Source organism: Panthera pardus, unplaced genomic scaffold, assembly GCF_024362965.1.
Source record: "Panthera pardus isolate Hobbes unplaced genomic scaffold, ASM2436296v1 HiC_scaffold_2, whole genome shotgun sequence".
NCBI lineage: Eukaryota > Metazoa > Chordata > Mammalia > Carnivora > Felidae > Panthera > Panthera pardus.
This window is the reverse complement of record NW_026526765.1, coordinates 69,261,588-69,284,968: the sequence shown is the minus strand read 5'-3', so window position 1 is coordinate 69,284,968 and position 23,381 is coordinate 69,261,588. Positions and strand designations below refer to the sequence as shown.

The 23,381-nt window shown below is 37.5% G+C and overlaps 1 protein-coding gene across 1 annotated transcript in view; it reads left to right on the top strand.

Moving 5' to 3' along the window:
- The window catches only part of MAN2A1 (mannosidase alpha class 2A member 1), a 165,861-nt gene that overhangs the window by 112,085 nt on the left and 30,395 nt on the right, over nucleotides 1-23,381 (top strand). The window contains exons 13-16 of the mRNA XM_019450524.2: nucleotides 2,552-2,717; nucleotides 4,451-4,669; nucleotides 5,422-5,544; nucleotides 8,757-8,871. Coding sequence (XP_019306069.2) covers nucleotides 2,552-2,717; nucleotides 4,451-4,669; nucleotides 5,422-5,544; nucleotides 8,757-8,871 — 623 coding nt within the window. The remainder of the gene's footprint in view (nucleotides 1-2,551; nucleotides 2,718-4,450; nucleotides 4,670-5,421; nucleotides 5,545-8,756; nucleotides 8,872-23,381) is intronic.

The following is a 23,381-nucleotide window of genomic DNA, read 5'->3' as shown; positions in this document are numbered from 1 at the left end:
TTATTTTCTTTGTTCAGCATTATACTCATAATACTCTACACATGTAGTTTTTGAATAGATTCCTGGCATGATAATCATATAATCATTCAGTACAGTAGAAACATCATTATGGTCAAATACTAATTAGCTACTAAAACAAAACAAAACAGAACTTAGTTCCCAGCTTATTGTAAAAAGCAGTTTAATAGTGTACAGAACCACGTGTATGGTTAAAACTATTATTTGCTTTAAATGTGAATCATTTTCCCCTCTATGGGCAATGGGAAGGAATGAGTGTTCTGAATGCTTATTACCTAATTTATTGCTTGGGCACATGTTACAATTTATTATTCAAAGCCTTTATGACCAGCTCTATGTAATGGAGCATCCAAAGGACTTGCCAGTAGGAATTCCAGGTTCAGTACCTGGATGTGCTTCAGGGCTTCTACAAAATTAGGAAGCTGGCCTGAGTCTTTAGACCGTGTCTTAGAGTTCTTCACATACTACCTCTAAGCCTCTGGTAACATGGTGTTCAGCAGTAAATCACTCATTTCCAGGATGATGGTTTGAACATCTTTGGTGCTGAGGTTGGGTGATCCTCAACTGTTTTACTTCCCCAGTGCACCTTAGGAATATGGTATTGTCTTTCTGTAACAATGAATCCTGGCAGCTGTGATTCTCCAGATGGGTTTGTGATGGAACAAGTCAGGTGACATGTAAGCAGCAGCTAGTAGAGGGCAGTGGGAGGGTGCAAATAGGTTGACAGATCACTCAGGTAAGTCTGTTTAGCATACCTCTCAAAGGGCCGTTACCCTTGCTATTCTTTAGAGTTGCTTCTGTGGATAACGTAGGGTTCTACCTAGTACCTCTAAGCTTCAGTGTCCTTTGTAAATATGTTTTTGACAACATGGCTTTAGTCTGTCTTCTCTCATATACATATGGTATCACTGAACATAAGTGATGTAAGTTAGCTTGTGTGATCCTGATACATACTATAAGCGCCATTCTTATTGCTGTTACTGTCACTTTGGGCATCTCAGAATATTATTTCTATCATAAGTGCTTCCCCTGATAAACCATTTATGAGTCAAACATATTATAGATTTTATGCTACATCCTCTTTCTTTTTTTGTGTGTTTTCCTGTTGTCCTTCACTTTAGTTTTGACCGCTGTGGGCATTAATTTTGTTTCTCAAGTGATTGGCAATGCAGTTGAAATACACAGGGCACATGTAGGATAAAATAGCACTACAAGGCTTTCTGATGCGCTAGGTACAAAAAACTAGTTTGTTTCCACCATCTCTGATGTAGCTACTATGAGTCAGTGGGTGTGGGATTGCTATCTGACTATTCAGTTCTGTGTTCCTGCATTTACAGAATTGCATAGGAAACCAAAGTATTTCAGATCATGAAAATATTCACTAATAAATCAGAGAGTTACATTATTCAAACATCCTCTCTTGAAATACCTTTTGATTTATTTGAATCTAATATGATTCAAATTGATTATAAAGTAAAATCATAAATCTTTCAAAGGCTGTGTATTTCATGTCTGTGATATGATGGTATAGAATGTTTCTGCTCACAGGCAAAGCCATGAAACAGTGGGGATCTGCCAGAGTTACACAGCTGAGAAAATCAAGGATGCTAGATACTCCAACGAAGAATTCTTTCAATATCAAAGAAATGAGAGAGGACTTTAGGAAAAATGATGAAGTCCTTGAATATTTTTTACAAATGTAGTTTTGTTTAAAACCACCCTATAAAAATTAAATGTAACATGAAGGATGTCATAATGTGCTAATATAAAATATTGTTGGAAGAAGTCTGCCAGAAACTCCAGTTCATTCATTATTTTTGTTCCTTCTAAGAAATGCATATAGTTGCAAATATTACCTAACCTTACCTTAATAGTTTATATTGTCCTTTTTCTAGCTAGTCGCAATCAAACCTTTTTCTAGCACTGTTTATTATAAAATTTTAGCCCCTATTTTAAGTGGACTCACTTCAGATTATCTTTTTACCAGAACTAACGTCTTGGATAATAAGGGTCCCCAATATATACAATATATGTGTGAATTAATGTGATTTTGTATGGATAGCCATAAATTTTTGCTGTGTTTTAGTGGTCTAATAGGAATGTCAGAATTTTAATTTAAATTAATTGTGACTAAAATACCAATAGGCAATGTATGGGGTTTTTTTACTCAGTGAGATTAGGCAGGGATCAGGATATTAGTTGTATCAAGCTGATTATTTTAGAAAGACTAATAAAGCCATGTTGTATATAGGTCATTTTCTGGGCCATGGAAATAACTTTATTATAGTTGTTTTAATGTCTTCCGTTTGTATAGCATTTTATTCTTAGAAAGTGAATCATTATTTCGTTACCCTTTGTACTGTGTTTTTTGTGATGAAACTGCATGTCCTCCAGAAATTTTACCAGAATGTTCCTTATAAGTCTTCTCTGTGTGTTTGACTCTATGACTGTCTATGAGCTGAGTCCTTACACATAGTGTGAAAGAAGTAAAAATATTTTTAAGACCTAAGAAGTGAAACGGCTGTTTTTGCAGGTATCTTGTCATCTGTAATCCTTCAGAACAAGACCGAAACTCGGTGGTCTCCGTCTATGTGAGTTCCCCCACAGCACAAGTGTCTTCCGCTTCGGGAAAGCCAGTGGAAATTCAAATGAGCGCAGTTTGGGATACAGCAAGTATTATTTCACAGACAGCCTATGAGGTACGTTTTGCCGTGGAGCTTGTATACGTGCCCCCTTGAGCTGTCAAACTGATGTGTGTGAAGTGGTTAAAGTTGTAAATACCGGAGGATTTAACTGGCCAGTTAAGTGACACTAAAGGAAAATAGATCCTGGAGCGCCTGGGTGGCTCAGTCAGTTAAGCATCTGACTCTTGATGTTGGCTCAGGTGATGATCTCACAGTTAACGAGATCGAGCTCATGTTGGCTCTGTGCTGACAGTGCGGAGCCTGCTCGGGATTCTCTCTCTCTCTCTCTCTCTCTCTCTCTCTCTCTGTCTCTCTCTGTCTCTCTCCGTCTCTCTCCCTCTCTCCCCCCCCCTCCCTCCCTCTCCTCTTTCACTCTATCCCCTTCCCTGCTCATGCTCTCCCTCTCAAAATAAATAAACTTTAAAAATAAATGAATAAAGGAAAATAGATCCTGTGTTTCCTGAAATACTGATACCTTTGTTACTGTGTATACTGTATGTTATTATTAGTATATGTTATTAGCATGTATTGCATATCTCTATAAATATCATAATGTTTTCCTGAAGTAATGAAGTAATCATTACTCATAAAATTGTGAATTTTTTCATTTAACTCAATTTTTTTCTTACATTTATTTATTTTTGAGAGACAGAGACAGAGCACAAGTGGGGAAGGGGCAGAGAGAGAATGAGACACAGAATCTGAAGCAGGCTCCAGGCTCTGAGTTTTCAGCACAGAGCCTGATGTGGGGCTCGAACTCATGAACCATGAGATCATGACCTAAGCCAAAGTTGGACGCTTAACTGACAGAGCCACCCAGGCGCCCCTGTTTAGCTCAATTTAATAATAGTTATGCATATGGAAATTGAGATAAATAGCCATTTATCTCAGAAAAGCATACTACCAGCTTTTCATTGCAAAGATGACACAACACACCATGAAAGAGAAAGACTTCCTAAAATAGAAGAAGGTGCTTTTTTTCTGAAATATAACAATGGAAAATTGGGGCTCAAGTAACAGATGTTTTTGGTAAAAAAATTTTAAAGTAATATTAACCTGAACTTTTCACTAGAAAGTATCAATATTTGGTGTCTGGAGTGTAGTTTAAACCGTGTACTTCTGAAGACACAACCATAAGCTAGGAACTCTAAATGAGAATTACTTTGCTTGTTAAGAGCCATTGCTGGCTGCTTTCATAAATTCATAATCCTTAAGGTAAAAAGGAAAAGTATAAAAGAAGCTTTGGTCAGATGTTACAGGAAGCACCCTATCTAGAAAACGAAACAGGAGCTCCTGGAAGGCAGGGGTCATGTCATGTAGTGTGCACATCCTTTATGCTTGTGCATTGTCTGCTAGACCCCAGGCACTCGATGACTGCTGTTAACATGCTTAATATTTATAGTATTGTGTTTACCGTGTTTATTTTTAATGTACTTGAATATCATAGTATTATAAAAAGATTCCTGATAATTAGGAAAAATCATTGTTCACAGTAAGCCCTTACCTTCATGGAGAATTTTGTCTTCTGGCATCTATTAAGAGCACTGTAGGACAATTGAGGATGCTCATATAATTTCATATATTGAATGAAAGCATAATGCCCTTGATAGTTCTACCACTGTGAAGTTTGTAGAATAGTGTTAGATGATTTTTAAAATATTGTGGTTTTTTGTTTTCATTAGACCTATAAATGCTTTTCTTTCAGTAGATTACATTTCTTAAAAAAATCTCTCATCTGCCTTTTAAAGATCTCTTTTCTAGTACAGATACCACCATTGGGAATGAAAGTGTATACAGTTGTGGAATCAGCAAATTCAGATCCACATTTATCTGAGTATGTCCTGTATAATGGTAACATCAAAGATAAAGGAATTTTCAACATGAAGAATGTAAAAAGTGCTGAGGAAGCTATAACTCTAGAGAACTCCTTTCTTAAACTTCAGTTTGGTCCATCTGGGCTTATGGAGGTATGTTCTGAATAGTTTTCAAATTCATGGAAGGCTTATCAGTTTTATTATAATATGTGCAGACTGGGTATGCAAAGGGAGAAAAGTTGACCCAAACACTCTTGGGGAAAAGGATGCATGAGCAATATATATCTTATTTTTGTGTTCCACTGTGGCCACTTGTTCCTAAAGGGTGTGGTCTGTGGGTGGTGCTGATTTGTGAGTTGTTTGTTACTGGTCCACAAGATAAGTATAGAGGCTGTAACTGTTTAGAAATGTTTGTGGAAACTTCGAAAGCACCGTGGCACAGTAAATTTATGCCTGTTGAATGTAATAATAAAAAAATGCAAGTGTATGTTTGGTATGTCACTTTAAATGCAATTTTTGTAGTAATTCACTTTTATCGTACCCCACAAAAATATTGGTCCATGCATATTGGAGATAAAAAATAAACCTGTTCCTTTGTGCAGAAAGTTTGAGAAACACTGGTCCAGATCTCTTTGTGTATCTCTTTCTTCCTTGAGGAAGGGAGTTCTGACTTTTTGTTTCTGTTGTGAAAGTTTTAAATTCTAAGTATAAAATATAAAAGTATACTTTTAAGTATAAAATTTTGGTTGTTCCTCCAAGAATTATAACATTAGAGTCTATTAGCATTTTTCAGTCTATCCTGAGGTTTTTTTGTTTTGTTTTTAATCAACCTACACATGGAACCAAATACAACATCATTAATATCTTCATAGTGAGTTGCCTTTAAACATTTTTTTATCCTTTAGGAAATGATAAACAAAGAAGATGGTAAGCGGCATGAAGTAAAAGTACAATTTTCATGGTATGGAACAACGAGTAAAAAGGATAAAAGTGGTGCCTACCTCTTCTTACCTGATGGGGAAGCCAAGGTAAGTGCCAATGAGCTGAGCAGTGAACAAGCACTGATTGAAAGAATAATGAAGAAAAAAATAAGTGCATCTCATCTTGTCATCTATTAGGCATAGATGAGTTGGTTCCACTATGATATTTTCTTACTGACATTTGGTAATTTGTAGTCGAATGTTAGGTAAACAAATAATTTTTGCAGGGTTGGAATCCATGAAGATGCTACAATGAACAGTTGTTCTGCATGCATAGAAGTTACATTTGATTTAGGGTTCAAGTGCTCTTATACTGGTATATACATAAGTGGAATGGTATATATCCAGAGACCAATTATCTAGCCATACAGGAAAAGTAAATTGCCCCCTGGCCATTTATATCCTTAACTGCTAAGCACTTTAAAAAACAAAAACAAAAAAATTCCCCTATCCTTGACTGTAAAGGTAATATATGCAAATTTTGACACATTTTTGAAAACACAGAGAACTGAAGAGAACAATAAAATTTACCAACTATTCCCAAGGCCGTGCAAACCAGGGCCAACATTTTGATGTGTTTTTTATTGTCTTATGCACATCCCTTTCTCCCCCATTTTCAAGTGTGGTCTTACTACATGTACATATTTTATTTTTCATTGTCATAGTGCTCACAATCTGACGGTATGTTCTTTGAAAACAATTTTAATATGTACTGTTGTGATTAAAAACTTAGAGATATAAGATGATTGAAGTCTGAGGGTATAATGTCTAACATGGCCAGTATAGTACATAATACTGTATTGTGTAATATGCTGAGAGTAGAACTTAAATGTTCTTACACACACACACACACACACACACACACACACACGTGTGTGTGTGTGTGTGTGTGTGTGTGTGTGTGTGTATACATATATCACAAAAAGGAATTTCCTGCTGTTGCATATGTAGATTTTCTCTCAGTACTTCACTACTGTGGCATTGTGATAAGCCTTCTTTGTAACATTCTTTATATGCAGTGTTGATTATTTCCTGAGAATAACTTTCTAGAAGAGTCATTTTGTGTCAGTGGATGAGGCCTTTAAGACTTGATATGTACCACTTCTCTGTCCCCTACAAAGACTGCATAAATATTCACTCCCACCAGCGTTTTTGAGAATAACTCTAATATACCATGCCAAGCACTGAGAATCAGCCATTTAAAAGCTTTACGTACAGTAATAGGTAAAAAATATTTCACTGATGAGATTTTATGGTTATTAGGAAGGCTAAACTTTATATATTTGTCTCTCATATCTCTTTTGTGACTCCCTATGTAAGTTTTGGACCATTGTTCTACTGGTATGACTTAAGGATCTGTAAGCATTCTTTTTTTATTTTTAAGTTTATTTATTTATTTTGAGAGAGAGTGGGAGAGGGACAGAGAGAGAGTGAGAGAGAGAGAATCCCAAACAGGCTCCATGCCGTCAGTGCAGAGCCTGATGTGGGGCTCGAGCTCACGAACCGTGAGATCATGACCTGAGCCGAGACCAAGAGTCAGCTGCTTAACCAACTGAGCCACTCAGGTGCCTACGTAAGTGCCTTTATATATGGTAAAAGTTAATCCTTTTTCCTATTTATTGCAAAATTTTTCATCAGTGTGTCATTGAACTTAATTATTTTGTGTTGTTATAGTTTTTTTTAATTTTGGGGTAGTCCTGTATTTTTTTTCTTTACAGCATCTTTTTTTGTTTCTTTTTTGCTTTTCTACTTCTACAGGTTTTCTCCACTTCATGATAAGTTAAAGATTCTCCATATTTTGTTGTGTAGAGACCTATCTCCTGCAAAAATTGTTGCACAATTTATTTATTTTAATTTGTTTTTGTTTGTTTTCGTACAGTTTAGAAGAGCCTGCTAACCAACATCAAATAATAGATTTTATAGGGTAGCGCTGGCAACCTGAAGGATTCTAGTTGTTTGTTGTTGTTTGTTTTGATTTTTTTTAAATCAGTGAGGAATTAAAGGTAAACCATAGCTCATAGTAGCTGTTCCAGGATGGGCAGTGGAGCCTAAGTAGAAGCTGTGTCAGTGTGTTTTCTCTTGATCGCTTTTGTCATTGGACAGGAATTTTGTTTTTATTGACTGTTCTTATGCTTAAAAAAGGAAAGTAGCTGTACTTACAGAATATTATATATGGCCAATAGGGACTAATTTATTTAACATTATTCTCTCTTTAAATAGCTCTAATATTAAATAAAAAGACCAAGGGAATTATTGTATGTTTACAAAGAGAAAATAAAAGAACACCAGCAAGGAGGCAGCAGGGTGCATCAGAAAAAGGCAGGAGCCCAGAAATCCCCATGCCATGTTTCCTCTGCTTCCATTACTTTCTAGGTATATGGGAAAATTAGGTCCAAGAACTTTGTGAATGCTAAAGCATTGTATTAATTTCAAAATATTTTTCTGTAGCCAGAGAGGTACATTTGGAAGAAAATTGCACTGTCCTGAAAATCTGATGCTGCTTAGGTAGCTCATATTGTAAGCCTCACTCTTCATGACCTTGTTGAGCTTGTATAGCCTGTAGTGCTCCAGAAATTAGAATTCTTTATAAATGCTTTCCATTTGTTCCTATGTCACCGAAGTTACTTGTTTTATTCCCAGTTTTTTCTTGACACTAGATTCTAAATAATGAAAACTAAACCAGTAGTTGCCATAGTTTTTTCAAGTTTGTAAATTTGCGTTATATTCTGCTAGCTTTTCCTAGTGAAAGGGCAGTATGTTTTATAGAGTAGTAAACCTAACTGTGATTACATGGTGTTTGTGAATCCTGCTTTCTGTTTGCTTAGATGACTCCCTGTGGCCATCCTTACCACCTGTCCTGACCCCTGAACATTAGGGGCCATGGTTCTAATAAATGTTTGCCTGGGAAAATGTCAGTGCTGTAGAATGAGTGGTATTTCTAATAAATCACCAATGGACAATATAGAAGGATTTTAATTAGAAATTTTTATAGCTGGGAGGGAATGTTTGTAGATCATCTAGGCCAATCAGGTTGTAAACATTTTTATTATTTTCTGTTTTTAGTACTTTTTATGTAAGGGAAAACCTTATCGTAAATTTTTATAGTATGTGCATATTCTGATACCTTGTAAGGTTTGGTTTTCACTTGAAATTGCAGATTATCAGGGGTTAAGTATTTGCCATTTTGGAAATTATAATAAACATTTCTTCGAAAAGTTAAAAGCCAAATTTTTTTCTTAAAAATGTCATTTCCTCCTCAGCCTTATGTTTACACAACACTACCCTTTGTCAGAGTGCAACATGGAAGGTTTTATTCGGACGTGACTTGCTTTTTTGAACGTGTTACCCATAGAGTCCGACTGTACAACATACAGGGTAAGAAAACAGAGAAGCACAATTGTGAAACATGTATACTGGTTCTTGAGTTTTGTTTGTCGTTTTTAATCAATTAGCAAGTGGTTTCTGAAGATATGATAATCTTTCTAAATTTGCCATCATTCTTATTGTGTGTTTTAAAAATATAATACTTCCCTTTGATAATCAAAAATGGTAAATCTTTTAACTCTCTGCATCTACATATTCTGTTTTCCTGTGTATCTTTTCTATCATAATATGTGTCCCAGTCATGAGTTCATTAATTGGAAACTTTATTTCTAAGATCTAAAAAATGTTATTTTTATTTTATTTTACAAAATGGAAATTATATCAAACATGGCTTTCAGTTAGTGGATCACTGACTGCCTCTGACATACACACACACCCCACATATGGCCTGCCTTAAATATGGAAGGTATCGCAATAGCAAGTATTACTGGAATTTAACTTTCTTTTAAGAAAAATGTTCATTACTAGTTCTTTTTATTCACAACTCTTTAGCTGGTAGAGTATAAAATCAGGCAATTGTTTATTGCTTTTAGGACAGTACTGAATAGCGTCTTTATCAACCAAGCAATAGTAAGTGGGCTTCTAATCCTTTTAGGGACTTAACCACGGGCGTTGGCACTGGTCCTTCCCTAGGATTTGGGTGTAGCTATGATTCCCAGATAATCTCAGTAAGAGTTGCACATTTATGTTGGTTGATGTTGAATTCACCAGTTTTAGAATGGAGTACTTTTCTAACCACAAATGTAATCCTAATAACCAGACCACTAACCATGGTATCAACTGTCTTAGAAAAGGACCTCATAAAAATGCCACTTTAGGTGTTTCTTTGCTATTAGCTATGCTGAAAAAGTTAGGAAAGGAAAAATTGTTTCCCTGAATCTTTTTTTTTTTAATGTTTATTTATATTTTTTGAGAAAGAGAGTATGAGCGGAGGACAGGCAGAGAGAGAGGAGACACAGAATCTGAAGCAGGCTCCAGGCTCTGAGCTGTCAGCCCAGAGCCTGACGTGGGGCTCGAACTCAGGAACAGTGAGATCATGACCTGAGCAGAAGAAGTCAGATGCTTAACCAACTGAGCTGCCCAGGCACCCCTCCCTGAGTCTTTATACCAGTAAATAATAAAGCATTTTAAAGCTAATGATAAAATATATGGACAGGCACTGTTTACTTTTTAGATAGTGTGGGGAAGCAAAGGGTACTTTGTTCAGGGAATGTTTGCTTTGCTACCTGTAAGAAAGTTCATAGTTCTGAAGTAATCTTTTATTGAGTTTTCTCAGCTCTCTAGTAAGTCACAGTCTTTTTGCCCCATCCCTTTCTACTCTTAAAAACAATTTTTTTTAGTGCTTATTTATTTTTGAGAGAGAGAGAGAGAGAATGAGCATGAGCAGGGGAGAGGTGGAGAGGGAGACACAGAATCTGAAGCAGGCTCCAGGCTCCAACTGTCAGCACAGAGCCTGACACAGGGCTTGAACCCACAAACCATGAGATCATGACCCGAGCTGAAGTCAGAGGCTTAACCGACTGAGCCACCAGGTGCCCCAAAGGCAACTGTACTCTTGCATAAGCTATTGTTCAACATCTCTGAGAGCTCTAAAATTACACTTTCAGCTATGACCAAAGGTGTCATTGTATGGGTAGAAAATGGCATCATCACACAGAAGATCCGCTTATCTGCTTTTAGATTTGCTTACAACTGTTGCTTTTAATGGAAAATGTCTTCCTTGAGTACAACATGGCACCCACTGTGGCACAGACCTGTTTATCAAGTGTGGTTCAGCACTGGTTTTCATCAGTTACTACTTAGGGATAGCTGTGTCTCAGAGTTAATGCTGAAGCCGCTCACCAGAGAATTCCAACTTCTCAATCAAGTATATTTGCTTAATTGCTTTTGCTTTTCTTTAATTGAGTCAGTCACTGTCACTGCAGCTTCACAGTTTTTGCAGGTTGTCCAGGGGATCTAGATCTCATCACAGAGGATGGTTTCTGTAAATTAAAGGGCCCTCTTTGGCGACTGAGACCATAAGCTTAGTTTGCCATCATATCCCAGTGGTTGATTTGGAAATTAATAGGCTCTGACTTTTCTGTTTACTCATTCCAACAAACATGTATTTATCAGACCCTAAATCCCCTTCTTTTCTCCTCTTCCTTTCTCCCCTCCTGAGTAGTCCAAAATGCCCAGTGGCGGCTGATTCATAGCCCCTTAGCAGAACCAGGAACCACCAAGATTTAGCTGATTCCCAGCCCTCCAAGGTGACAGTGCCGGCTCTCTGATTAGTCAGTTAAGAAACAGAAGTTTTTCTCAACTGGGCACTTGGAATATTAACATAACAAAAAATAATAAAAAAAAAAAATAAGAACACAGACCTCAGATTGCCTCTGGATGTGACAGTGGGTGGAATAAACAGGCTGAAGCATTTGTATTAGATTTTTGTAGCTTGAGAGCAGAAAGCTTCAGAAGTTTGTGGGAAATGACAGATAAATACGTTAGGTATAATGTGAAGTTAACTTAGAGTGCTTTTCCAGATGAGTTTTACTGTTCTTGCCTGGATTGAACCTGAAACCAGCGTATGTAACTATTCGAAGTGACATAGCAATCTTTCTTTTTGCTCTCTCAAGCCCAGAGCATTTATTTTTTTTTTTTCCCAACATGAAAGTACTTGGTGGGAGATGAAGATACCAGCTCACCTGAAAGGCTTTCATCCAAAATATACATCCTTCTAATGTCCGTATCTCAGCCTCTCTCAACAAATCTCCTTCTTGGAAAAAAAAATAAGCCTAGGTGTGGAGAGAGCCTTTTTTCAGTGGCCTTCTTGACCCACGTCATCTGTCCTTTGTGTGAAGGGTCGGGTTGTTGGCATCCTGGCTCATTGGGTTTTAATTAAATCACTAATCGAAACCTAAGGAAGAGATGTGAAGTCTTCAGGGTGTTTGGATCTTAGGGAGTTCAAAGTGCCTGAAAGGGGTCTGGTAATGCCACACCAAAGCAGCAATACTAAGAAATACTTGAAAGTTCTTTGGTGTTTTGAACTTTGGCCTCACAGCGCCTGGGTGATTGATCAAAATATGTGCAAAGAAAACGTCAGCCAATTTCCATACTTTTGTAGGTCAGCTTTTGTTTAATATTTCTTAAAATAACAAAAATACCTACTTTCAAGTTTAACTCATTAATCTATCTTTGGATATATGCTAATTTTGCCCCCATTAAACTGACCAGATGTAGTTTATTTGGATGAGTATTAATGAATATAGAGCCTGTTTGTTGTTAGTACCAAATTTATGAGCCAGAAAAAAAAAATGGGGTTTGGGGGAGAGAAACTATTAATATTTTATGATTAGATACTATAATTGTGTTAGGTTACTAAACCATTAATTATGCAGAAGATTTTATTCTCAGCAATAAGTGTAAAGAAACAAAGAGTTGATATTATGAATTATCTATCTTTATTGAATGTCTATTTGTATTAAATCCTTCAAATTTGGTTTATTTGAAATATTCTTTTAAAAAACTAAAGTAATGCAATCCTGATAAAATATCCTTAAATTCCTCAATCTCTGTTTTAGTTGCTCTTTGACCCTTTTCTCCTCAAAGGAACTTTTGGCCCAAATTAAGCTTTAAGAGAAAATAAAATGAGGAATAAATCAAACAGCACTTTTCCAAATTGTAAAAACCATGTGGTCATTACTGATTTCAGAACAAACTGAGTTGGGAGGCATGGGTTCAACCCACTTTGTTTCTTTTCTTGGTTTTATATTTAAGTTTTAGTTTCTCTATTTGCGTTCTCTCCAGGTTCTGAAAATGGTAGGAGGTACCGTGCAGCTTAAAGTTCTCTCTTAACATCATTTAAACTATTGAAAAACACGGTGTGTTTCTTTTCATTATTGTTCAGACATTACATTCAAAAAGGTTCAAGAAATAATAAATTAGAGGAAATCTTGTGCTCACTAGCGTTAAAAGCTCTACAAGATCAGAGAGATTTGAGAGATTGCTGATGAAACATAATGCTTTGCCTTTTATCAGGTTAAGTAAGAAATCCATTTGGTAGCACCCATAATTTAATGAAATGCCCTTTTGGAGCCTTTTTTTCCCCCCCAAAGATTATTTAGTTGGTAGAAAATAACATTTTTCTGGAGGAAAATATGGGAGAAGTGAGGATTAATTTTTCTTGTACTATAATCATCTTCCATTCAATTGAAACTTTAAGTGTTACTAAATAGACTACTTTAGCTTTTTTTGTTTATCTTGAAATGGAAGATAGAATGTGATACAAGCAGAAGTCCCTGTATCCCCTCATGTTATATTTGATATTGTGCCATCACAATAAGCACATACCTTGCAGTGGCATAATGATCAATAAGTGACATTTGCTAGCTGTGGCTTCATTTGTCTTCAGAGCTGTAATTATTAGACTTTGGTGCCCTAGTTTTCTGACATCAACAGCTACTTTGAAGAATTAGGTTGCTATGGGTTACCAATGTGTCACGTACATTTTCACTAGCACAACGTTCAGGTTCCAGATCTGTTACAATATATACCTCCAAGCTTTCCCCCCCAGGGACTACGTTCTCCTAGGCAGGTGTTTGTGAGTGAATGAGTATGTGTATAAACCATGTTTCAACCCTTAGGAGAAATATCATAAATGCAATACTCTGGCCTATTTTCCACCAACATATTATAAAAGTAAAAGTATATGTAATGGATCTTACTAAAAGAAAGCAAGTAGCCTGGAGGTAAAATGTAATGAACTGCCATCAAGAAGTATGGAAGAAAAGTCTTTCCTTTGGCTGAAATGACTGAATAATTTCCTTGCCTGGGCACATTTAGCAATCACAAAGAGGTTGCTTAGTTTTTCTGTTTTGAATATATAGCCGAAATGGAGTCATAACATGACCCTTGACTTTTAGAGAGTCAAAGTGAACTTCATCTAGTTAAACACATAAGAGAATCACCTTGGGAATTAGAGATCTGAATCTTTACTTGTACCTTTAAGCCAACTAGGGTGACCTTGAGTTTGTCCTTTAATTTCTCATGCACTCAATTTCTTAAATTATAGAAAGACAACATGGTCAAGTAGGTGTAACTATTAAGGAGTCTTCACAAAACTTGGTATCATATAAAGTCTCTCTTGTTCATAACTCCCTGCTCCTAAATTCATCTTCTAAGGATGTTTGAATCTGGGCCTCCTATCCCTGGAGTCCTCCTACTTGTAAACAAGGTCTCAGAGCTTCACTGAAGTTGTTTTTATTTCCATAAAAAGATTCATGAGGATATTAAAATGGTTTGCAATCAATCTCTCATATTTTTTTCCCCAGGACTATGTTCCATATTTAGTTTGATTTAAGAGTAAAAAGCATTAAGTAAGTTATGGCTAGGCAGACTTAGGTAATTAAAACATTTCTGGAATACCATAATGTGCAATTGACTGCTAAAGATTTTTTTTCTGTTAATTGGAACTTTTAAAAATTGAAATAAGTAGCTATGTGTCGAATCTGATTATTCCCTACAGGCATGAAAGAGAAGGTTATTTTAAGGGACTATAAGCACATTCTGGTTACACAAATTCAGAACTCAGAGGTTATCTTGGGGGCTGTTTGACAGCAGCTGCTGTGTTGAAGCCATAGCTTCTTAGCAGGGAAGCATCATCCCCCACAAATATGTGTCGTACTAAACTCAGATCAAGGGTGTGGCGATGGGAAACGTAGGAGAGGTGTGATGGTTAAGAGCTCAGACTCCAGAGTCAACACACCTGTGTGTCATTTCCAGCTCCCATCCCAGTTCTGCTGCTTACCAGCTGTTTGACCTTGTGCAGGTTTTTACAGTCCTTGGTTTTGGCATCTTGAAAATGGTAGCAATAATAGAGTCTACCTCATAGGAGTGTTGGAGGATTAACTGAGTTAATATACATAAAGCCTGGCACCTACTAAGTATTATATCTCCTGAAGAGGATGTGCAGGCCAGATGAGTAAAGGCGTAAGTGTTACAATAGAGAGTATCCATTGAGGGTTGGGGGTGTTGGGGAAGAATTGATAAAGAAAGCGAGTTGTTGAGATGCCAGATCTTGGAGAAATGTCACTTAAATAGGCAGAAAGGAGTAAAAGAACATTACAAAGTGTGAGGTGGGATTGTTTCAATCAGACACCCTTGTTCCTGTAAGAATTTGAAAATCTTGGGGCACCTGGGTGACTCAGTAGGTTAAGCACCTGACTTTGGCTCAGATCATGATCTCATTGTTCGTGGGTTCAAGCCCCACGTCTGGCTCTGTGTTGACAGCTCAGAGCCTGAAGCCTGCTTCAGATTCTATGTCTCCCTCTCTCTCTGCTCCTCCTCCATTCATACTCTGTCTCTCTCTGTCTCAAAAAAATAAACATTAAAAAAAATTTTTTTTGAAAATCTCTGTATTACATATATTTAAGCTGATATCTAGTTTTTCTTTATACATTTAAAAAATTGCAAAGGATGTTTTTCCTGGAATATAATCAATATTGACATTTAAAAATAAACATATCCAGTGAGTAGCAATTTGATACCAAATCATGCATTTTTAAAAAGGCCTGAATAAGATCTTTTTTTTTAAGTTTTTTATTTGAGAGAGAGAGAGAGAGAGAGCACAAGCAGGGGAAAGGGAAAGAGAGAGAGAGAGAGAGAGAGAGAGAGAGAGAGAGAGAGAGAATCTTAAGCAGGCTCTACCCTCAGCACAGAGCCCTACATGAGGCTTGATTTCATGATGGTGAGATCATGGCCTGAGCTGAAATCAAGACTTAACCAACGGAGCCACCCAGGCTCCCCAAGACCATCTTTTAAAGTCAAATTTCACATCCTTATTTTCTCCTTGAACTCATATTTCTATTCTACTTCCTCACAGAATTTTAGCTTAAAGGAATATTCTTATGCTTGAGTGTTGTTATTGGTTAACCTTTCATTACTCTTATAAAAGAAATATGTATGTATATATGTGTCTATATATTTAAATTTAAGATTTCTGTTATCCTAAAAGTATTAAATATGATGTGCATTGAGTTGTAAAAATTATTAATAGTATACAGTTGATCAAAAACAATCTCTATATATTACCAATTTTGTCATTTGTTTCATAAACTTTAATGGAAGCCTTTCAGTGGGATAAATTATACATTTTGTATCCCCATATATTCATGTGTCCATTGGTGAATGTTACGTATTGCCAGAATGAGATAGGTTTCAGCATCGATTTTTTTACTAATTTTTTTTTAATTTTTTATTTTTTTAACGTTTATTTATTTTTGAGACAGAGAGAGACCCAGCATGAACGGGGGAGGGTCAGAGAGAGAGGGAGACACAGAATCTGAAACAGGCTCCAGGCTCTGAGCTGTCAGCACAGAGCCCGATGCGGGGCTCGAACTCGCGGACCGCGAGATCATGACCTGAGCCGAAGTCGGATGCTTAACCGACTGAGCCACCCAGGCGCCCCCTAATTTTTATTTTTATAAGTGTAGGGCAAAGGAATGATGTTACTACCATAAATAAGTAGGTGGCAATAGAAGGAATCTTATTATAGGAATGCCATTGAGTCCTTTGAACTCTTTATGAGTTAGATTCCATAAATCACAGAGTGGTCTATGTCAAACATAAGTTTCAGTTGATTATTTTTAATGATCTGCCTGGCAACTTGATTAGATACCCCTTCAATTTTGTTGAAAGCAAACAATTGAAAGTCACATGTTTTGGAAAAATATTTGTTACTCAGCCATTGAAGTTCAACCAGACACCAGTATTTCACGTTGTCTCTGTCCAGTGCCCACTGGAGTTAGGGTGAGTGAGAGCTATGCTATTGCTTCTTTTTTGGTAAGTTGGGAGAAGGGATGGTGAAAATGTAGTTTTAAAGACAAAAACAAGGAAGAACCTTTTGCGTCAACGGCAAGATCAGCTTGAGAAATGAGAGTGTACAGAATCTAGGCTTCCTGCCTACTGGAGCCTTGGAAAGGAGCAAGTCGAGGAGAACAGGAAGTAGGCAAGTTCAGAGTGGCTGTCAGTGTGGAGGATATTCAAATGGACCATTGTGATTATTCCAGCATTCTTCCCTCACTTGTCCTAGACCAGGCCAAGTGTGGATCATGGGGAACGGAATAGGAAAGCTTCAGTGTTGTGAGCTGTTTTATTCACCTCCTATGGAAGGGCTTTAGTTAGAGCTTGCCTGTTTGGGATTTAAAAAAATGTTACTGATGTAGATGTTGTGTTCCCTCCCAGACAGAGCTTCAAAAAAAAAAAAAAAAAAAAAAAATCTGTCATTTCTTAACATCAGTGTGTGTTAGGGGGAAAAAAAAAAAAAAAGCTTCCAGTTTTATTGTGTATTCTTTCTGTCATTAGGTCTTCAAGTATATTGTAGTTAATTGGTGTCATTTTTAACCAAAATTTGCAATCCACGGAATCAAAATGCTATATACCTTTCATGTTATACATTTACTTTTGTGTCATTGTGAGAATTTCTGAAATGAAAAGCATAAAATATGTAGACTAGTGCCAAGCGCATAATAAGTTGATCAATAAGTAGTAGTAGTAGTTATTTATATAGTGCTTTAGAAATAAAACAAAGTAGTGCATCACCATTTTCTTAAATTCAAGACTTGGAATGGAATTTACTCAAATTTATATTCATGAAAGCAGATGTTAAAATTTTCACTGGTGGAGAAATAATCAATGTGAACATTTACAGACCTGGAAATCAGCAAGTACCTCAGAGGATAAATTAGATCTCACAATGGCTGGTAAGTTGAATAAGTCAACATGGAGAAAAAGGTCATCCAGTTGTGGGAGTTATTACCATTTTTATTCTTGGTACTTTCAAATGTGAGTACGGTTTTTAAAAATGATAATATTTACTTTTTAGAAAACAGCATCTCCATATTGACCTACTGAATTTATCATTGTTGCAAGACTTGTCATTAAAGTTTATGTTTTGAACTAAGCAGTGTGTGTTAATAACCATGAGTGTCAGCTCCTGGTTAAGTTGGATAAGTTCACAAAAACAATGTCACAAAAGTAAATACATAATGGGAAAGGCATTTTTATATTTTTGATGATTTAAATATAGGAAAAAAGATACTAAATAATCCCAAAATTGGAGGGGAAATATGCCCTGGTTTTTCATGGCAGCTTTTTTTGTTAGCTGTCATTATTGTTACCATTGTCCTACTTCGGCTATGAAGTGACAACTCAGTCACCCCCTCTGCTCAGACACAGATTCAAGAAAAAGGAATGAGGGCAGCAATTTGATAACAAGGTTGCATTTGTGCCCAAGAACCTATATTTTAAGGATACTCACTGAAGACCTTCTTTGAAACTTAGATGCGTTTTTTGAGGATTTATTTTGTATGATTTCATATCTATGTCAAATTCAGTTAAATACCTCTCCTGGGTTCTCATCTTTACTTTTCATTTTCTTAGATGGGTGTGGGTCATTATTATTCCATCTTGATGTAAGGACTTGTCCTAATCACACATTCAGCATCACTAAGAAGATACCGAATTCTTGCCAAGTGTGAGACAGGTTCTGTTTTGCCCTTTCTACCAGGCTGCTCCCTTCTACTCCTATAACCACTGGAGTATGGTGAGTGATGTCCGATTTCTAAGGTATACGCCTTGGAAAGGTACACTTTCCATTTCAAAATTGCTAGAATAAGGTGATTGGGTTGGTGGAGAGGATTGGACCAACTCCGAGGTTTTGCAGGTCAACGTTAATTTCACCTGTCCAGATAGGTTTTGTACTGATCTGATGGTGAAGAGAGGAAACTGTGTGAGACAGTTAGGCCTAGAATTCTCCAAAGGCCATCAGCTGCTGGTGCTATGGCCCCAGGCTCACCATCTGCATTTCTCAGTCACTTATCCCCTCTACCCCCCACCCCCACGACATTTCCTTCTACCTCTTCTTTCACCCACAAAGGATGTGTCAGAGGTGCCTTTCAGTGTTTCTATCCACACAGAAAGGAGTACCCTTCTCAGTTTTGTTAAGACTGGTGCTTAGCAACAAAATCAAAAGGTGATGCCTCCCTACTTTGACCCCTTGCCTACTCAGTTTCATCTTTTTCCCTCCCTTAGAAAATAATCATCTTTTAAAAATGCTTAAGGGGCACCTGGGTGACTTAGTCGGTTAAGCCTCTGATTTTGGCTCAGGTCATGATCTCATAGTTCATGAGTTCAAGCCCCAAGTCTTTCTCTGTGCTGGCTTGGAGCCTGCAACCTGCTTTGGATTCTGTATCTCCCTCTTTCTCTGCCCTTCCCCTGCTCGTCCTCTATTATTTTGTATTATTTTTATTTTATATGTGTCTCTCAAAAATAAATAAACATTTAAAGCAAATAAAAATGCTTAAAATTCTATGTATACAAGTAATGTATACGCGTACTCTTTTCACAAAAATTTCACACATTATAGTGTATCAGGTGAAATATTTCTGGAATCTTGTGTGGCCCGTATCCTCTACTCAAGAGAGGTAATCCAGATACCTGTGCATGTGCACACACTCTCTGTCTCTCTCTCTCATATGCATGCATACAAGCACACACACATACATTTGCCCACCTGTAGAAAGAGAATACTGTGTCTGTTCTTAGCATGAAGTTCATCGCAGTGTACAAGTGCAGCATTCACTTTCCGCATCAGATCTTTCTATACTCGGGCAGAGAGCCACCTCATTCTCTCCGTTTGCTACAGAGCATTCCCTAACATGAGTTTTCCGGTTTTGTTATTCATTTGCCTGTTGATGAGCATACAGCGTATTTTCCGAGGATTTTGCCATTGGCAGCAGTGCACAGTGAATGCACTTGGGCTTGTCGTTAGTGTTATCTTAGGTAGATAAGTGAGATCATAGTGTCTTTAATTAATATGTGTTACTTTATTGGCCTCTAAAGTGACTATGACATTTAACAAAAGATTTTAGTTGGTTTTAAAGAAGTTTTATATTCTGGCAAGGCTGTCACCCTATTTTCATTATTTTTTATTTTATTTGTATTAATTATTCTGTTACTAATTTATTTTACTCAGGTGGCACTTGCAGGATAGCAGATCCCAGGTCAGTACCCTCTCCCCTTCTTAAAAAATAATCTGGAGGTCTCCTTTCTGCTTAGAGTCACAGCAAAGCTGCTCTAATCTGGTCCCAAAGCAACTTCCAACTTTGTCCAGTGGTGAGTTTGCCAGTGAGACATGGTGGCTCAGAGGCTTAGTGCCACTTCTGTCCACCTTGTGATCGGGAGCAAGGAATTTCCAAGTAGGCTTAGGGTCAGGATTGAATGAGTTATCACATGTAAAGTATATGGTACATAGTAAGCATTCAGTCATTGTTGGCTGGTTCTTGCACATGGCTGTTATCCTTCACTCAGCAACACTTACTGTGTACCTGGGAGCATAAAGATAAGGAAGACATAGTCTCTGTGCTTCAGGAGTTTACATTGTAACATGCGTGTGTTTGCTCAAAATTAAAGTACTTATTCCCTTATCTTTCTGGCTAAACTCTGTCCATGGCCTAGTTTGCTTTCCTCTTATGTCAGCTGATTTCTACATGATGAGGGACTGCCTATCACATCTTAACAAATTCTCTTTAATGGTGATTCTGCATCTACTACATTCCCAAGATGTCGTTAACACCTGGAATGCAAAGATGGTGTGTAAAACAATCTGTAAGAAGGTCACAGGCACTAGGGAGGGGAAAAAAGAAAAGAAACTTCAGGGTCCTGAAAGACTCTTTCGGCTTCTCTACTACAGCTTTCCACCTGTGGACTTGCTCTATTCTTTTTGTTTGTTTATTGTTTTTGAGAGAGAGAAAGAGCATGTATGTGCCCATAAGTGTGGGGAGGGGCAAAGAGTGAGGGAGACAGAGGATCCAAAGTGGGCTCTGCGCTGACAGCAGTGAGTCCGACACTGGGCTCGAACTCAAACCATGAGATCATGACCTGAGCCTAAGCAGGATGCTTAACAGACTGAGCCAACCAGGTGCCCCAACTTGCTCTATTCTTACCTGGCATTACCTGTGTTAAGAAAGATAAACAGTCTCCATTCTCTCTTTCCAGGGGGCAGAGTGTAAGGTGTTAGCAGCAAGGAGGTACTTCCTTCTTTTTGTCAAAACCTGGGAATGGCATCCCCCAGCCCCACCCCTTTGGACTACCCTTGTTAAATAGGGGCTGTTTTCATTCCCAGGATTGAAGAAAACCCAGAGGGGCATAGAAATTCCTGGCCATTCATGCGCAGGTGGAACCACTTTGGTAAAAGTACCTTTTGCTGCCATATACTGCAAAGATTGTGCAGACCACTGAAACCACTGGGTTTATACCTGTGCCTTCCAGAGAGTTCTCCCCTCAATCCCGTGAGCTTCTTTGGGAATGGCACACCTTAGGGAGCTCTCGACACAGGATAGGAAAAGTTATCTCTCTCACACAGATTCTTCTTTAAAAAGTAATACATTCTCGTTGGTAACTCAGGGATACCTCCTTGCTTTTATTGCCATTACAAAATTTATTTGGTTTATTCATAATAAGTATATTAAGTTTGATCTTATTCTGTCCTGGTGCAGAATTTAAATTAATGTCTTGCTGAAGTGTGAATGGACATCGAGGCTCCTTTTAAAGGATCTTTAAGCAGTTGTTGCCACAACAGGATCTGAGCATAATACTGAGCTTGAGAAAGATGATTTTCTCAACAGAAATAATTTATTATTGCTAGAGGTAATATGAAATTATTAATTTTTTTTCTTGAAGCATGTTTTTTGTATATGTTTTCCAGAGATAAATGACTTGAAATTAATGACACTCTTCTTTGTTAAGATTTTCTTTCATTTCATGTAGTCTGTTGACCCCAGAGAGAATATCAGTCTACAGAGGAGAAAGCATGACGCAATGCTGAAAACCCTACGAGTGCTTCCAGTAGATTAGAGTTTACTTGTCCTTTGGTGTCCTCCCCAATGCTGCATGGGGGACTTCATCCCTAGTGTTGCATTTTGTGTTTTGGCCATCTTTGGTTCATTTGTAGAAGCTTATCTGTTAAAATTCCATGTACATTTCACTGGTTTTGAAAAATGTTCTTTAATGTAAACCCACTAAAAGGAAAGTTTGCTTAGAAAGTAATACATTTCCGGGGCACCTGGGTGGCTCAGTCAGTTAGGCATCCGACTCTTGATTTCGGCTCATATCATGACCTCACAATTCATGGACTGAGCCCTGCTTGGGCTTAAGAATAAAGTAATGCATTTCCTAGTTCAGAGAAGTTCTATCATCAATGTATGTGATTTTTTTTCTTTTAACTTCCCAATACTAGTGAAGCTGTTTGGATCAGCTAGCTATATTGGCAGGTTCTTCTCATAATTCTTGGAAGGAAAGATATGTGTATCTTCCTAACTGGGAAGAGGTTAATGGTTCAGACTATGGCAGGAGGGGAAAAGGCTACCTCCTTCCCCCACTCATGGAGGTCCTACTGTTCATTACAGCCTTATGAACGGAGTAAGGAGCTGAAAGCATCTGTGACTGAGGTCGTTGAGTTGCAAGAGTGACATCTACCAGAAAAGAACTTCTATGAGAATTCTGAAAATTCTGTTGATGGGGGCAGGGGGTGGGGGCACTTCAGCCCATTTAGTATTGTCACTGTATTATTATTTACGTTTTCCAGTGTCCAGTGTACTTCTCACATAAACCTTTAGTGCCTGGGCTGCCTGCGTTTACATTCTTTTCCACAAATCCCACAGATTCAAACTTCCTTTCTTTAACTGTTTGCTTGTACCTTCACTGAGCCCGGGAGATTCTTCTTGGCTCCCAGCAAAAGTCCTCCTTGCTCCCTTCTTCTGTGCACCATTTCTCTTTACACAGCCCTCTTTGTTTAAAGAGTGTACTGGTTATCAGCACACCACGGGAGATTGTGTGTGAGGAGTAGGCAGTCGTGGGGAATAATTAAAATTGCAGGTAAATGTCCAGGATTCTTGGAACCTTAAAAACCTTACACTGTATGAAATAGGATAGGACCAACCTTTCTTCTTTTGATTGCTTGCTTTCCTGATTGCTGTCTTGAAGATCCTGTATCTCCTCTACATACTCAGTCTGTATGAAGAGTGTTGGATCTCTTTGTAACTCACCTCTCCATCTCTAAAATAGACCCTGTGCTTCACTAAGGACGAGTAGGTATAGTTAGGGTAGCATGACAGATAGAAATTAGTGAACAGTTTAGGCTTATCCAAGAAAATAAATGCTTGATACATCTGGGACTTTTTCAAGCTGTCCTCTGCTTTATATAGCAAAGGGCAAAATGAATCACTCCATAACAAGGGGTCCTAAGAGAAACCAAACTCAATTAAAATTGATTTAACTTCTGGGGAGCTCTCCAGATTATACTCCACAAATACTAATATGGTAATATCACTTTCAGCCATAAATCATCTCCTTGGATCTCTTGTCTCTTTTCCTAGATTATAGATCATGGGCAATAATAGACTGTCTCTTGAACCAACAGAGTGTAAATTTCTGCTTCTAATTTCCAGTGTGTAAGGTGAATGGTG